We start from the raw sequence: 16,492 nt of genomic DNA, 5'->3' as shown, positions 1-16,492 counted from the left end.
GGGCTGAACTCCATTGTCTTCCTCTTTGGACACGGCCTATTGTTGTGCTCTACATCAGGAATGCCTCAATGATTTCTTATTCCCAGTTTACAGGATATTTTTAATTTGCTTACGGTCAATGATATTTGTATAGTAGCTCTTCTGTTATAAATTGTTTCAACTGCTCAAGCACAAGACTTCAAACTCATAAGAAATCCATGGCAATAAGGTACATGGATGTACTGTGCCTCTGTGTCCCTCAAAGATTATATGAGATACAGATTGTGGCATGGTCCCTCACGGTGAAGTTAGTGGTTCTAGGGGTGTAGAGTAAATTAGGGAAGTATCGCATGGTGGCAAGCCGAGGGCGTATGGACCACTATACACAGGTCCCACTTTACAGGTATTGAAATCATATTGCTGCACAGTGCCAGCACCTTACAGTTTGCAGAGCCTGTATCATGTTAAAAAAATATATATACATAATGCAATATGAATGCTTGTTCTTTTACTATGATAAGATCTATGCAATGCAACAAAATTTTCTACTAGCACATGATTAAGCTTAGCTGACATCATTAATTCAATGAATCATGTCACTTTTGATAGTGGTTCCAAGCAAAGAGTTTGTTTAGTTATGTTAAGTCATGCCTAAGGACTTATCTGTCTGAGAGACCGGATCTGGATTTTTAACCCCTTTACCCCCCCTTTACTTTGGGAAGCCGAGCCTGCTTTCTACTTCATGACTAGGCCAAATATTACAATTCTGACCAGTGTCCCTTTATGCGGTAAAAACTCTGGAACATTTCAACGGATCCCACTGATTCTTAGACTTATATTTTCAAGACCTATTGTACTTGATGAAAGTAGCAAAATTTATTTGATAAGACTGGTGTTTATTTGTGAAATAGATGAAACTTTGGCAAAAATTTAGAATATTTTGCAATTATTAATTTTTTCCCCCTTAAACCAGAAAGTTATGTCACGTAAAATAGTTAATAAATAACATTTTCCACATGTCTACTTTACATCAGAACAATTTTTGTGACATTTATTTTTTTTAGTTAGGATGTTAGAAGGTTAAAAGTGACCAGCGATTTCTCATTTTTCCAACAAAATGTATCAAACCATTTTTTTTAGGGACTACATCACATTTGAAGTGACTTTGAAGGGCCTATATGGCAAAAAATACCCAAACATGACATCATTCTAAAAACTGCACCCCTCAAGGTGCTCAAAACTACATTCAAGAAGTTTATTAACCCTTCAGGTGCTTCACAGGTATTACTGGAATGTGGAAGGAAAAAATTAGCATTTAACTTTTTTCACAAAAATTTTACTTTAGACCTATTTTTTTTTCCATTTTCCCAAGGGTAACAAGAGAATATAGACTTGAAATTTTGTTATGGAATTTCTCCTGAGCATGGTTATACTACATATGTGGGGGATAACTAATGTTTGGATGCACAACAGGGCTCAGAAGAGAAGTAGCTCCGTTTGACCTTTCAAAAACAAAATTGGATGGAATCGGGGGCGGATGCTATGATGCATTTGCAGAGCTCCTGATGTGGCTAAACATTGAAAACTCCCCACAAGGGACCTCATTTTGGAAATTAGACCCCTCAAGGAACCTATCTAGATGTATGCTGAGCAACTTGCACCCCCAGGTGCTTCACAGAAATTTATAAGGTTGAACCATAAAATAAAAAAAATCCAGAAAAAGGTTTTTTAGCCCTCAATTTTCTTCACAAGGATAACAGGAGAAAATTGACCCAAAAATGTATTGTCCAATTTCTCCTGAGTACACTGATACCCCATATGTGAGAGAAAACTATTGTTTGGGCTCACGGCAGGGCTCAGAAGGAAAGTAGCACTGTTTGACTTTTTGAACACAAAAATGACTGGATTAGCGGATGCCATGTTGTGTCTGGAGAGCCCTTGATGTGTCTAAACAGCTGGAACTCCCCACAAGAGATGCCATTTTCGAAACTAGACCCCTCCAGAAATGTTTCTAAGGCTGGAGTCACACTAACCTGCGCAAAATACGCTCCGTATTTTACATGCGTAATACGGATCAATGACCACAAAATAGTGGTCCGTAGGTCATCCATAAGCAAGGTGAGGTCGCGTATTTTGCGCATGTGTGTCTCCGTATGCAATCCGTATGCAATCCGTATGGCGAGATTTTCTCGCAGCCTTGCAAAATGGACATTTAATGTTTTTGAGGCCTGCAAACTATTTAAATCATTAGCCTGCACCCTATTTAGACACTCAGAAACAGGTGGCTGCCTACATTCTGTACATTTCTCACCTTGCTTTCACGAGGTGTGTTGGTGTTCTTTGTGCAGCATGGCAGAGGGTCTGACATTCAATACAACCGAGCAGGTTCTCTTTACCTGGCTTTTGTCACGGCGCTTTGGCCAACCATATCCTGTGAAAGTAGATCCGCGGAGGAGGAGACGCATGTGGGTACATCCACTTTTGAGGCAACGACTCACAAGAGGGCATTTTCACCGCCTCTATTCGTCTCTGCGGGAGCATCCTGAAAAATTTTACCAGTACTGTCGAATGAGCATTTCCACATTTGATCGCCTCTTGGAGACAGTGCGCCCTGGGATCACGTTTCAGGACACTAGGATGCGCCAAGCCATATCTGCAGAGGAGCGACTTCTACTCACAATACGGGTTGTACTCCACAACCACATTCTCTATGTTCATAATGTGTGTGTTAATTTATGTTTTTTGGCCTTCTTGGACAATGTTTAATACCCTCATCTTACTCAAAATATGTTTCAACTGACACAGCACAATGTTACATCTAATATGTACTGCATATCACTTAGTCATTGTGCCACCAAATATGTGTGTGTTGTTCTCTCTCATTTCCTTCCAAGTTTGGTCGGCATGTAACTGATTTTTTTTTACTTTAGCCATTCTAACCTGGACTATTTCTGTTGTTCTACAGCTTCCTGTCCACTGGCCTGTCTTATGCCGCCCTCCACCATGAGTTTCTCATTGGAAAGTCCACCAATTCAGGCATAGTGAGGTCTACATGTGCACAAATCTGGACAAGACTCCATCAGGTGGTCCTACCCGAGCCCAGGATGGAAGACTGGTTAAGGATTTCAAGGGACTTTGAGGAGGACTGCCAGTTTCCAAATTGTATTGGGGCCCTGGATGGCAAACATATCAGGGTGCGTAAGCCGCCGAACTCAGGGTCCCAATTCTTCAATTATAAGCAATACTTTTCTGTTGTATTGTTGGCTCTGGTAGACCCTCAATACAAGTTTATAATTGTGGATATTGGGGCCTATGAAAGGACGGGAGACTCTAGAGTCTTCAATACTTCCATAATGGGTCGGCGGCTACGCACCAACCAGTTTGAACTACCACCACCACGCCAGCTACCAGGCTCCCCCGAACAATCAGTCCGTTATGTCCTTGTGGCAGATTAGGCCTTTCAGTTATCACGTAATGTCATGAGGCCATATCCCCGGCGCAACCTTGACCACAGGCGCAGAATTTTGAACTTGCGCCTATCACGTGCTAGGCGACTGGTGGAGTGTTCCTTTGGGATTCTTTGTGCCAAATGGCGGGTACTCCAGTCTGCCATTCAGTTGAGTGAGCAAAATGTGAATGAAGTTGTGAAAGCCTGTGTTGTTCTGCATAACTTCACCAGGATACATGATTGCTCCTCCTCTGATGGTGTTGTGCATAGGCCAGACAATGTGCGCAGGGTGAGACCACCTATCATCCCTCAACGTAGACCGCTCTCTGGCCTCAAAGTGCGTGATATATTCACTAATTACTTTATCTCACCTGAGGGGGCTACTTCTTGGCAAGAGAATGCTGTGTCTATGTTCTAATTATTTTTGGTTCAAAGTGTGTCTAAATATATATTACTCAAGCCTTGTTATGATTCTATGAGTGTTTCTTTGCATTGGTTGGTGTCTGTTAGTATGTTGTGAGGGATAGTGAGAAATCACACAGAGACGTTAACTAGAGTAGACAAATTTTTAGTTTTGCCTTTTTGTTTTTTGGTTTTTGCTTAAAGGCAAACAATTTGCCATCACACAAATTTGGCAATGGCCAAAATGACCCTTTGGGCCTTCGTTAACTTGATGTAACATTAACATAACAGAAAATAACTGCAACAAACATTATGCAATAACAACATTGCTGCATGCCTACATTAACCTGGATTAGGCAACAAAGGGTGAGCTCCATCACCAAAATAAAGTCAATAAGATAACACTCACATTTCCTCATAATGTTTTCCAAACATAGAAAGATTCCACCATGACAGGCAAGGCTGCCTCACATCTTTCACACAGATATTACCTGTCTGTAGAACAGACAATATTTAAGCATACTATACTGGAAAGGATGAAAATACAAAACTCACTTGTTAAGACATAGAGAGAGCGTGATATTGTGAATGCTGTTCGCCTCAAATTGGTTTACTAGAGAATGCTAATAACAAAGTTGACTACTTAACTAAAGGCAAGCACACCTTTCCTATGCATTAACAAGTGATTAGTGTATTTTCATCCTTTCAGGTAACAGTATAGCGCATTTAAATATTCTCTTTTATACACACATGTAATATCTGTGTGAAAGGCGTGAGGTAGCGTTGCCTGTCATGATGGATTGTTTCATATGTTTGGAAAACATTGTTTACAAATGTGAGTGTTAAATTATGTTCTAAATGTTGGTGATGGAGAACACCTGTTTTTTTCTCTAGATTAGAAGCACCAGTTACATGTCACTGGACATCTCCAAAGTTTGGATTCATAAATCCTCATATGTAGGGGAAGGGGAATGGGGAGGAACAGCCTGGGGGTGCTGCTGGACATTGTGGCCAACATCGCCCTGTGTGGGGCCATACTGTTGCCCATGATGCTGTTGTTGTCCAGCCTCCTGGGCCTGTTGGTGATACTGCCCAGAGTAATAATGATGATGGTGAGGGGCTTCTTGTTGGCTATGGTAGGCCCGTGGATCATACCCACCAAGATAGCCAGATCGTCCCCAACCAGGTTGGGACCAGCCTCCAACACTGGGTGGGTACAAGTGGCCATATTGGTGGGGTTGGCTTGCTGAAGACATTTGGGGCTGCGGAATAGAAGGATGGGTAGGGGGAGGAAGGGGTTGAGGTGTTGGCCCACGTATTAGGGGCTGCTCAGACCCTGCTTGAGCAAGCATCTGTGTGGATGGTCTCATGCGCATTAAATTTCTTGGTGAGAGCTGCCACCTCTCCAGAAATTCAAACACCTCATATGGGGTATTGGGGGGGGTGCTTGCATCAAGCAGGATCTGAATACACCCCCTAATACGGAGCCTGACCTCACGGGTAAGGGCACGGAGATAAAGGGTGAGGCTACGTGCATAGGCCTCCTCACCATCATCTGTAGTGACTCTGGACAGGTAATTCAGCACCCCAGTGTCCACATTGGTCCTGCTCTCTTGAATGGCGACCTGGCGCCTTCTTCTTATTCGCCGTGTTGCTAGAGCAGCCTGTGGGGAGGGCCTGATCTGGGCAGTTGGGCTGCTGCTCAAGTTGCCCATCTCTTCCAGGATGGGTGAGGTTGCAGCTGCAGACCGTCCTGGTGGTGTGTTTTGTCGGGCAGCCATTGTGTGCTCTTGTGATGCCTCCTCTTCAGACATCCTTCTTGTAGGGGGAGAAGATGGGCCAGCCACCTCATCCCCTACAGGATCAATAACGGGCTCTGCCTCTGAGGCCGTTCCTCGATCCGTAAGGTTGGATTGAGTTCTGTTATGAAATAGAACAGAGGCAAAAATACATCAATATTTTTGTCCCTGTAAAGTATTTGTGTAATGTTTTTGTGTCATGTGGTGTGAGGTATGTACTTACGGTCTCAGAGCCAGAATTGGGGCGAGGAAGTTCAGCCGGTCATAATATATATATTTCCGCTTTACATGGCCAGCATCCCCACTCCTGGACCGCTGCTGGCGTTCCCGGCGGTATTGGTCCCGGATGCTTCTCCACCGTTTCATCACATCTTCAACTGCAATGTGACAGGAAAGATTGTCAAAATCACATATTTGAGTGGTCACATTTTCAAACAGTAGTCTAGGCATGGGGCCTTATGGGGTGTGCGTTCTACCCATGGTGGCATATGTAATTGGGCCGATACCCAGGGTCTCATTAGCTCCCCTGAAAATAATTTTTGTGGCTAGGAGGATGAGGAGCTTGTGGCCTAACCCCTAATTATGGCTGTGTGAAGCCACGTGTCACATCCTAATGTAACGGCCTTATGAGGCTAAAATTACATGCCCAGGAAGGGGGGGGGGATGATTGTAGAGTCATTTTATAGCGCGCGCTAAGGTTAATTATATTTTTATGGTTGCACTTACGAATTTTCTGCTGCTCCTCACGTGGTCTGTCACCGAAGTCATGGTACATCTGGCGACAGATGCGCCTCCATGACGCCTCCTTTCGTGTGCGGTTCGCATAGTTTGCGTCGCGTGGGTCCCATATTTCTGGACGCTCCTGCACCAGCACAATTAGCATCTCCACATTTATGTAAGTGGACGCCATGCTGTTGCTGTACTCCGTGGAGGCGTACTTCCTGGATGTCTGGAGCGCTTTTTTAGCTCATTTGCATGTCTACGCTTCCTGATGATGGATTGGCCCATTTCCTGTCACCAGCCAAAAGACCTGCGTATTGCTCGCAGGTCACACGTGTGGTCAGTGTGTAATCCGTATTTTTTGCGCACCCATTGACTTGCATTGGCGTGCTACGGGCGTAGTACGCTGACAATCGCAGCATGCTGCGAGTGGCACGGAGCGTAGGATACGGAGGAGAAATATACGCCTGGTGCGAGTGACCCCATAGAGAATCATTGGTCCGTGTCTAATGCGTGCTTTTTGCGCCTCGCACGCACCCGTATTCCTCGCCAGTGTGACTCCGGCCTAAATGTGTGATGAGAACCTTGAACTCCCAGGTGCTTCACAGACGTTTAGAACATAGAGCCATAAAAATAAAAAAAATTAGATTTTTCCCACAGAAATGTTGTTTTAGCCCCAATTTTTTTTATTTTCACAAGAGTAACAGGAGAAAATAGAATTTCTCATGAGTATACAGATATCCCATATTACAAGGGTAATCGGAAAAATTGCACATATAATTTATTGTGTAATTTCTCCTGAGTATGCTCTGGTACCCCATTTGTGGGGGAAAACTTCTGTTTGGGCTCACAGCAGGGCTCAGAAAGGGAATGAGTGTCATTTGACTCATTGACTGGATTCATTAGTGAATGCACTGCCGCATTTGAAGAGCCACTGATGTGTCTAAACAGTAGAAACTCCCCACAAGTGACCCCATTATGATGAGTAGACCCCTCAAGGAGTGCAGCTATATGTGTGGTGAGCAAGTTGAACCCCCAGGTACTTCATAGACGTTTATAATATAGAGCCGTGAAAATAATAAATTCACATTTTTCCCACAAAAATGTTCTTTTAGCATCATTCTTTTTATTTTCACAAGAGTAACAGGAGAAAATAGAATTTTTCATGAGCATGCAGATATCCCATATGTGGGAGAAATCTACTGTTTGGGTGCATGCGGGGCTCAGAAAGTAAGGAGTGATGTTTTGAAACATTGTTGATCTGTGAAAATAAAAAAATGTTTCATCCTCAAATTTTATCATTTTCACAAGGTTAGCAGGAGAAAATGGACCCCCAACTTTGTCGTGCAACTGCAAATCTCAGAAGGGAAGAAGCCCCATGTTTGAGTTCAGATTTTGCTGGACTGAGTTGAGGGTGCCATGTCACCTATGCAGAGCCCCTGAGGTGACTGAACAGCAGAAACTCCCCTCATTAGGGACCTCATTTTACAAACTGCACTCCTTAATGAATTCATCTAGGGGTGCAGTGATCATATTGACACCACATGTGCCTCACAAAATTTTATACCATTGGATGGTGAAGAAAGGATAATTATTTTTTTACCACTAAAGTGTTGCTTTAGCCCCAAGTTTTTAATTTTTCTAAGGGCTGGTATGAAAATATGGACCTCCATTTGTAGTAAAAATTTCTCCTGAGTGCGCCAATACACTCCATGCAATCTGGAAATACTTTTCAGGCACAGTGCACAGCTCAGAAGGGAAGGAGTGCTTTATTATAGTGCAGATTTTATTGTTATGGTTTGTGGATGTCATGACCCACTGGAATAGCCCCTCAGGTGCCAAGCAGAAAAACTTTCCATAAGTGAACCTATTTTACAAACTAAACCTCTCAATCAATTCATCTAGGGGTGCAGTGATCATATTTACACCACAGGTGGGTCACAGAATTTTATACCATTGACAGTGAAGAAAAAATAATTTCAAGAAGCAGTGGATGTTGATGAGTGTAAATTACAAACTGCCATTATAATGCCCAGTATGTTGTAGTTACCAGTAAGTTGTAGTGCACAATATGTTGTTGTGCCAAGTACATTGTGTACATTTCGGGAGACACGCACCAGTAAATTAGGCAGACTCGCATATCTTCAAAAGTGCCAAACATGTGAGCGCTAAATGTAGTTTAAGTACACTGGGGCTCAGAAGGGAGGGGAACATTTGGATTTGGGAGCGCAGAATTTTCTGAACTTATTTTGGGGTGAGAAAGCCATTTTTCCTTTTACAGCCTCAGTAACAAGGAAGCCCCCTATATTTCCAAAAGCAGATGACAGACCGGAATGAGGACTTGATTTTTTGTGGATTGATTTAAAGCTTTTGAGGGGAACATTTTACATAACATTTGGGATCACATTTATCCTGCACGCTACGCTGAGCACTAACTTCGGGGTTTTCATCTAAATCTCTGAGTGATTCAGATGAAACACCTGATGGATCCATTCACTATAGTGAGGCAGAAAAGCTACTCTGTACTCCATTTGGCCTCTGTTCAGCAGTGTCCTTTTCAGCAATGCACAAAACTGTAGCTGAGCATTGCTATGCTATACAAACAGTCAGTGCTGCACTCGATGGATCATGCTCTCAGCATGATGTAAGGCTGGTTTCACACTTGCGTTTTTTTGCGCTGTTTTTTAGCGCAAAAAAACACATGCGTTTTTCCCCCCTATCTTTTACATGGGTGCGCATACACATGCGTTTGTACACGTTTGTATGCGCATGCGTTTTTTTTGTAGTGTGCGCTCGGGCGCACAAAATGCATCCTCTTGCATCTTTTGTGCGTCCGACTTGCCCCAAAAAAACGCATGTGCACGCAATGCAATTTTTTTACAGCAAAACACCCATTACACTCTATGGGTGCGCATACGTGCGCATTGTAATGCGCACGTATGCGCAAAAAAAGCATGCTTTTTTTAAAAAAAAAGCACACAAACGCATGATGCGTTTTTTTCATGAATTTGTTTGCGCAAAAAATGCACCGCAAAAAAACGCAAGTGTGAAAGTAGCCTAACAAGTTTGCTAGCTCTGGCGACATCGTGTCACCATGGCAACGATTGGGCCCCCGTGATGACATCATGGGGGCCCTTCCCTCTGCCTGCCTTCGAAATGATGTGATAGCTATCAAGGGGGTTAAATTGTCAGAAGTGGTGAGGGTATTGCTCCTGGCAATGAGTGTCAGCTGTCGTATAAACTGAACACCTGGAGGCCATTGTTGCTCAAAGCTCCTGTCTGCACAAAATCTCTAAGATGCATCCATACGTACAAGGTTGGTAAGTACCTACTGACCTGGACATATGGTCATGAGGGAGTTAATGTACATGAAATCAACTGGATGCTTTATAAGGATTTCTTCTTACTGTTGTAATTTATTTTTAGGTTTAAAATGCAGATATTCAATGTTTGCATATATCTATAGCTAGTATCGTAAAGGATAGAGTCCGATGAACCCCATCCTGGCTCTTTCCTGTAATAATATCCCCCATTGTTGTTCCCATCGTGTAATAAAGTCTCTCATTCTAAACCCTTGAAATTGTAATGTCCCCCATCCTGTGCCTCTTCCTGTTATAATGTCTTGTTTTCCTGACCCCTTACTGTAATAATGTCCCCCTTACTGACCCTTTTCTGTAACAATGTATCTCATCCTGGTATAATGAACCCCATCCTACACCCCTATCTCAAGCCCATTCCTGGTGTAATGTCCTCCATCCTGGTATACTGTTCTCCATCCTGGGCCACTTCCTGGTATGATGCTCCCTCTTTGCGACAGTCGGTCTCCATGATGACGTTGGGCCAAAAGATGGACAAGGGGTCATCCAGTTATGGAGTGCTGTAAGTTCATGCTGAGAAGAGGAGCAGACACACCTCCTGCCTGTGTGAGATTCAATCATCTAATACCCTGCAGTGCAAAAGCATTGCAGAATATTACATCACAGATCATGGCAGGGAAGGTTAATGTCCCATGGATGGACTAGGTAAAAAAGTAAACAAATACTGAAAGTAAAAAAATGGTAAAAATGTAATAAAAAATCCCAAATTCCAAAATAAAGAATATAAAAATGAAAAAAGGCAATACCTGTCATGACTCTGGACAGGATGGTTACGCCTCCATCCTGGTCAGGTCAGGGTTAATTCAGTCCGCCTCTCTTTGGTTTTGGGGCAGCTATTTAATGTTGGCAGCACCCGCATTTAGTGTCGGTGATATTTCCGTATACTCGGTTAGTGGTTGCTGACCCAGGTGGCTCATCCTAAAACGCGTGCATCTGTGCTTGTGTGCCTTGCTGTGTATGAATTGGTTTGTCCCCTGACTTCTGCCTCTGTATCCTGATTTTGTACTGCTCTGTCTCTCCTGGTTATCTGACCCCATTGGCTTGTCCCCGTTTACTCTTTGTCTTGTCCCTAGGTACTGTGCGTTTGTCTGGCTTCTGACTCCCTGCTCTTCTTGACTATATTTACTGTCTTTGCCCTGTTCTCTGCATGCTCAGTTTCCTTCCCTGCACTCACGTGCGGTTGTTGTGCACCCTGGTCATGTGATCGCTTAGTGCCAGGTCCTGGGCTCACTACACTAGTCTCAGGTCCTTGTGCACTGCGTGCCTTCTGCCTGCACTCCCTGTACTCATTCACACCCCTGATAGCGCACCCTTGGCAGATCCAGTGACACTTTGGGTGTCATTGCATTATCACAGACCATACAATTTTTCGGGGTTTTTTTTTTGTGTTTTATATGGACCTGCTGCAATGCTCTGTCAGATCAGGTATCTATCCTGACCAAGATGATGCAGAACCTGTTGAGCAAAGAGCTCTGGTTGCTTACAGGTACACAGGGAATTGGCGGATACCGTTAATGCTGTTCGGGGTGTCTCTTCCTCGTCTGGCAATGTGGAGGGTACTGTGTCTGATGTTTCCCTATCCTTTCCTGAACCCTCTGTCAAACTTCCGGATACTTTTTCTGTGGATAAGAAAAAATTCTGGGTGTTTAAAGAAATTACTTTTTTCTCTGCGTCCTCGTTCCTCGGGTGATGAGAGAAATGATGGGGATAGTTTCCCTGTTACGTGAGGGGCCACAATCCTGGGCTTTCTCCCTATCCCCTACCTTTCCGAAAGAATGTCTGTGGATCGGTTCTTCAAGGCCTTGGGTCTTATATACGATGAACATGATAGGGTGAGATTGGCAGAGGACATGATTATGAGTTTTACCCAGGGAAAGCACTCAGCTGAGTGGTACTGTTCCGAGTACAGACGATGGGCACATGAAGTTTCCTGGAACAACTTGGCACTCAGAGGGCTATTCCAACAGGGTCTCTCTGAGCATCTAAAGGATGCCTTGGCCCTGCACCCACCGCCCGACTCTCTGGAGGAGTTTATGACTCAGGCCGTCTGTATGGACCGCAGGCTGAAGCTGGGTGTCCGTTTGGGACCCAGAGACTCTGCCACTATTCACACTAGGTAGGTTTTAACCGTTAGTGTAGTTACTGTCTCAAATGGGTACGCCTTGCCGTGGTGGGACAGCTTTATACTTTTTTGATCAAAACAGTGTTTACCAAGTACCCTATGTTATTTAATGCACTTGCTTTTTTACTTATTTATTTTCATTAGGGTATACACACATTGTTTTTTCCTTTGGTTTTGTTTGCTTTTATGGCCAGTGTGAACATGCTTTTACATCATGCATGTCATTCAAGTCTACTCCAGTTCAGTTTTTTTTTTTTTTTCTTAAGAAAGAGGTGTTGTTGAGCCCATGGAGGTGGGGGCTGTCTCCATGAAGGAAAAGGAGAGGAGACGTCACAAAGAGAAAAAAATTCTGCTTCTATTGTGGTGAGCAGGGTCATTGGATAAAGGACTGTGCCTCCTGCCCCCCGGATTCCAAGGTCTCGGGAAATGACTAGGTCTGGGTAACTGACGAGGAGGTTATCCAGACCCACAGGTTCTTTTTTCCTCAGCCTTCAAGCTATTGTTAAAAGTGGAAGTAGGTGTGAGCAATTGTTTTTTCACCTCTTCTGCTTTTGTGGATTGCAGGTCTTCAGTGAACTTGTTTGACTCGAGGTTGGTGGCCCACTGTGAGATAGGGACAGTCAGGTTGGACAAACCCATGAGAGTGGTCGCTATTGACTCAACCCCATTCACCAAGGACGGGATCCGCTCTATTACTAAAGAGTTTGTCCGCAAGGTGGGGTCTGTTCATTTGGAGCAGATTGTCCAGAATAAAACAGCCTATCTCCCTGCTGGTTTGGTGTTGGGGTTTCCTTGGCTGCAATGTCATAATCCAGTCATTGACTGGGAGGCCTAGGAAATTGTTAAATGGGGCTCCAACTGTGAAAACAAAATGTCTGAATTCTGTGTCTGTATCGTCCGTTGGTCTGGAGGGTATTCCGGAGTACCTGAAGGATGTCAAGGACGTGTTCTCCAAAAGTCAGGCTGAGGGGTTACCACCACACCGTCCTTTTGATTGTGCCATTGACCTGATTCCTGGAGCTAAATTGCCAAAAGCCCAATTGTTTAACCTTTCTGGTCGCGAGTGGTTCGCCATGAAGGAGTACATATCTGAGAGTCTCCACAAGGGGCATGTCCACCCTTCCGTGACTCCTGTTGCTGCAGGTTGTTTTGTAAAAAAAATAGACGATGGTCTCCGCCCGTGCCTTGACTTTCGTGAACTAAATAAAATTGCTGTAAGAAACACATATCCCCTCCCACTCATTCCCAATTTGTGTAACCAATTGTCCGGGGCCAAATGGTTTTCAAAATTAGATTTGTGGGGCCATACAACCTCATCCGGGTGCAGGAGGAGGATGCGTGGAAATCTGCGTTTCTCATCTCAGAAGGGCTGTTTGAAAATGTAGTTATGCTGTTTGGTCTGACCAATGCCCCTGCGGTTTTCCAAAACTTCCTCAATCATGTGTTCTCTGATTTTACTGGGAGGTTTGTGGTTATATACTTGGATGACATTCTGGTTTATTCACTTGATAAGCAATCACATATTGGTCACCTTCGGGCAGTTCTTGAGAGACTCAGGGAAAACCAACTTTTCGCCAAGCTAGAGAAATGCTCGTTTTTCGCTCAGGAACTGCCTTTCTTAAGGTTCATTATCTCTAGTGAGGGGTTTCATATGGATCCCAAAAAGGTGCAGGCCATTGTTGATTGGGTTCAGCCCCGGGACCTGAAGGGCCTTCAGCGCTTCTTGGGATTCGCCAATTACTACCGGAAATTTATTAAAGGGTTCTCTCAGGTGGTCAAGCCCCTCAGTGACTTGACACAGAAGGGGGCTGACGTTAAGAACTGGTCTGCCTCAGCGGTAGTGGCATTTCTCACTCTCAAAAAATGTTTTATGACTGCCCCGGTTCTGGTTCAACTGGATCCATCGGAACCTTTTGTGGTGGAGGTTGACACCACAGAGGTGGGGGTGGGGGCAGTGTTGTGCCAGGGGCCTGCCAACTTGACCAATCTGAGACAATGTCCCTTCTTCTCCAGGAAGTTCTCCTCGATGGAAAGAAATTATGACGAGGGTAATTGGGAACTTCTTGCGGTTTAGTAGGCCTTTGAAGAATAGAGGCATTTTTGGAGGGGGCAGTTCATCCCATTACTGTAGTTACTGACCATAAGAACCTAGCGCATGTTGAGTCTGCTAAAAGGTGGACCCCCAGGCCAGCCAGATGGTCAATTTTCTTTCCCGGTTCCAGTTCTCGATCACTTTTCGTCCGGGATCTAGGAATGTGAAGGCTGATGTCTTGTCCCGGAGTCTGGATCCAGTTTCTCCCCCCAACCCTCCATCCTCCATTCTTCTCGTGGCTGATGTGTGTGTGCAGGTTTGAGGAACGGGAGATTTGAGAAGCCCAGTCCCAGCCCCCCCGTCCAAGCCGGTGGGAAAATTGTTTGTTCTGGTCCAACTTCGACTCAACGTCCTCCAGGAGTTCCATGATTCGGCGCTGAGTGCACATCCGGGGATTTTGGCCACTTGTGGAGCCATTGCAAGGGCTTTTTGGTGGGCCTCACTTACGTCTGATGTTAGAAAGTTTGTGTCTGCCTGTGAGGTATGTGCCCGTGCTAAGGCTAGGTTCACATTAGCGTTTGAGTCCACAGTGTATCATCCGCATCCACAAATGCATGCAAAAACGCATGTTTACGCAGCGTTTTTTATCCGCATCATCTTACGCATGACGCAAAAAAACCACACGCTGCGTTTGCATGCGTTTGTGTTGTTTATACGCATGCTTTCGATATGACATCTGACAAAAATGGGCATGTCTGATGGGATTTCTATTTGCATTATGAAGAACGCATGCGTATCGAGCGTATGCGTATGCATGTCCTTGCGTATGCATGCGTTCCCATAGACAGTAATGAGGTTTTGTTACGCACTCATCCGCATGCGCATGACTGCGCATATTTGACAGATTGTTGCCGCTTCCAAAAATGCAACATGTTGCGTTCGCTGGACCTTGCCGCACCCCGAAAAACGACGCATGCGTACGCAGGCGCATGTGAACTGATGCAAATACAAGCCCCTGTGTACACCATGTTAAAGATAGGTACACATGACGCATGCAGATCTATGCGGATGAAACACTGCGCACACAGATGCAAATGTGAAACTAGCCTAAGAGCTCTCATAACGGGCTGACCGGGGAATTGATGACTTTGCCAGTTCCTGATTGACCATGGATGGACACATCGGTCCATGGACTTTATCACCAATCTTCCTCCCTCCAAGGGTAATACGGTCGTCTGGGTGTTGGTGGACAGGGTTGCGAAGCAATCACACTTTGTATCCTTAGTGGCACTACCTGCTGCAGGGACCTTTTCTAGGTTGTTCGTTCAACATGTGGATCATTTGCATTGTGTGCCCTTGAATGTGGTGTCTGACTGTGGCGTGCAGTTTGTGTCCAGGTTTTGGAGGGCGTTTTGCAAAAGGTTGGGTATTGAGTTGTCTTTCTCGTCTGCTTACCATCCAGAGACCAATAATTATTATTATTTTTATTATTAATATTTATTTATATAGCGCCATTGATTCCATGGTGCTGTACATGAGAATGGGTTATAGACAAATTACAGATATCACTTACAGTAAACAAACTAACAATCACAGACTGATATAGAGGGGAAAGAGGACCCTGCCCTTTCGGGCTTATATTCTACAGGATGGTGGGGAAGGAGACAGTAGGTTGGGGGGTTGCAGCAGCTCCAGTGATGGTGAGGCGGTAGCTCCAGTAGTGGTGAGGGGGCAGCGGGGATCATTACAGGCTGTAGGCTTTCCTGAAGAGATGGGTTTTCAGGTTACGTCTGAAGGATCCGAGTGTGGTTGATAGCCGGAAGTGTTCGGGTAAAGAATTCCAGAGGATGGGGGCTATTCGGGAGAAGTCTTGGCGGCGGTTGGGTGAGTAGCGAATAAGTGTGGAGGAGAGAAGGAGGTCTTGGGAGGATCGGAGATAACGTGAGGGAAGATATCGGGAGATCAGTTCAGAGATATATGGAGGAGACAGGTTATAGATGGCCTTGGAGGTCAGTATTAGTAATTTGAATTGGATACGCTGAGGGAATGGTAGCCAGTGAAGAGATTTGCAGAGGGGAGAAGAGGAGGAGTAGTGAGGCGAGAGATGAATTAGTCGGGCAGCAGAGTTAAGGATAGACTAGAGAGGTTCGAGAGTGTTAGCAGGGAGGCCACAGAAAAGGATCTTGCAATAGTCGAGACGGGAGATGATGAGGACATGCACAAGCATTTTAGTAGAGTGAGGGTTGAGGAAGGAACGGATTCTGGAAATATTTTTGAGCTGGAGGTGGCAGGAGGTGGAGAGAGCTTGGATGTGCGGTTTGAAGGACAGGGCAGAGTCAAGGGTTACTCTGAGGCAACGGACCTCCGGTACAGGGGAAAACGTGATGTCATCAATTGTTATAGATAGGTCAGGTATGGAAGATTTGTGAGATGGGGGAAAGATGATCAGTTCAGATTTGTCCACATTCAGTTTGAGGAAGCGGGAGGAGAAGAAGGAGGATATGGCTGATAGACACTCCGGGATTTTGGAGAGCAGAGAGGTGACGTCTGGGCCAGTGAGGTAGATCTGCGTATCACCGGCATAAAGGTGGTGCTTGAGTCCATGGACTTTAT

The 16,492-nt window shown here is 44.8% G+C and overlaps 2 protein-coding genes across 16 annotated transcripts in view; both read right to left on the bottom strand.

Moving 5' to 3' along the window:
- The window catches only part of LOC141085930 (dimethylaniline monooxygenase [N-oxide-forming] 2-like), a 207,700-nt gene that overhangs the window by 18,868 nt on the left and 172,340 nt on the right, over positions 1-16,492 (bottom strand). The window lies entirely within an intron of this gene.
- On the bottom strand, positions 4,616-8,054 carry LOC141085933 (uncharacterized). Its single transcript, XM_073571588.1, has 3 exons — positions 6,355-8,054; positions 5,852-6,005; positions 4,616-5,749 (listed from the first exon to the last, which is right to left on the bottom strand). The coding sequence occupies exons 1-3, from the start codon at positions 6,536-6,538 to the stop codon at positions 4,771-4,773; spliced, it is 1,317 nt and encodes a 438-aa protein (XP_073427689.1). The 5' UTR covers positions 6,539-8,054; the 3' UTR covers positions 4,616-4,770.

This window comes from Dendrobates tinctorius, unplaced genomic scaffold (assembly GCF_039654945.1).
Source record: "Dendrobates tinctorius isolate UK_male_01 unplaced genomic scaffold, ASM3965494v1 ptg000029l, whole genome shotgun sequence".
Taxonomy (NCBI): domain Eukaryota; kingdom Metazoa; phylum Chordata; class Amphibia; order Anura; family Dendrobatidae; genus Dendrobates; species Dendrobates tinctorius.
The sequence above is the reverse complement of the archived record's forward strand: the minus strand, read 5'-3'. Positions and strand labels throughout refer to the sequence as shown.

What these genes read in the sequence shown, in the direction of transcription:
- LOC141085933 (XM_073571588.1), bottom strand. Translation starts at nt 6,538, where the DNA reads ATGGCGTCCACTTACATAAATGTGGAGATGCTAATTGTGCTGGTGCAG. An exon ending in TGAGGAGCAGCAGAAAATTC is followed by an intron (nt 6,006 to 6,354) that starts GTAAGTGCAACC and finishes GTCACATTGCAG; the next exon opens with TTGAAGATGTGATGAAACGG. An exon ending in CCAATTCTGGCTCTGAGACC is followed by an intron (nt 5,750 to 5,851) that starts GTAAGTACATAC and finishes ATTTCATAACAG; the next exon opens with AACTCAATCCAACCTTACGG.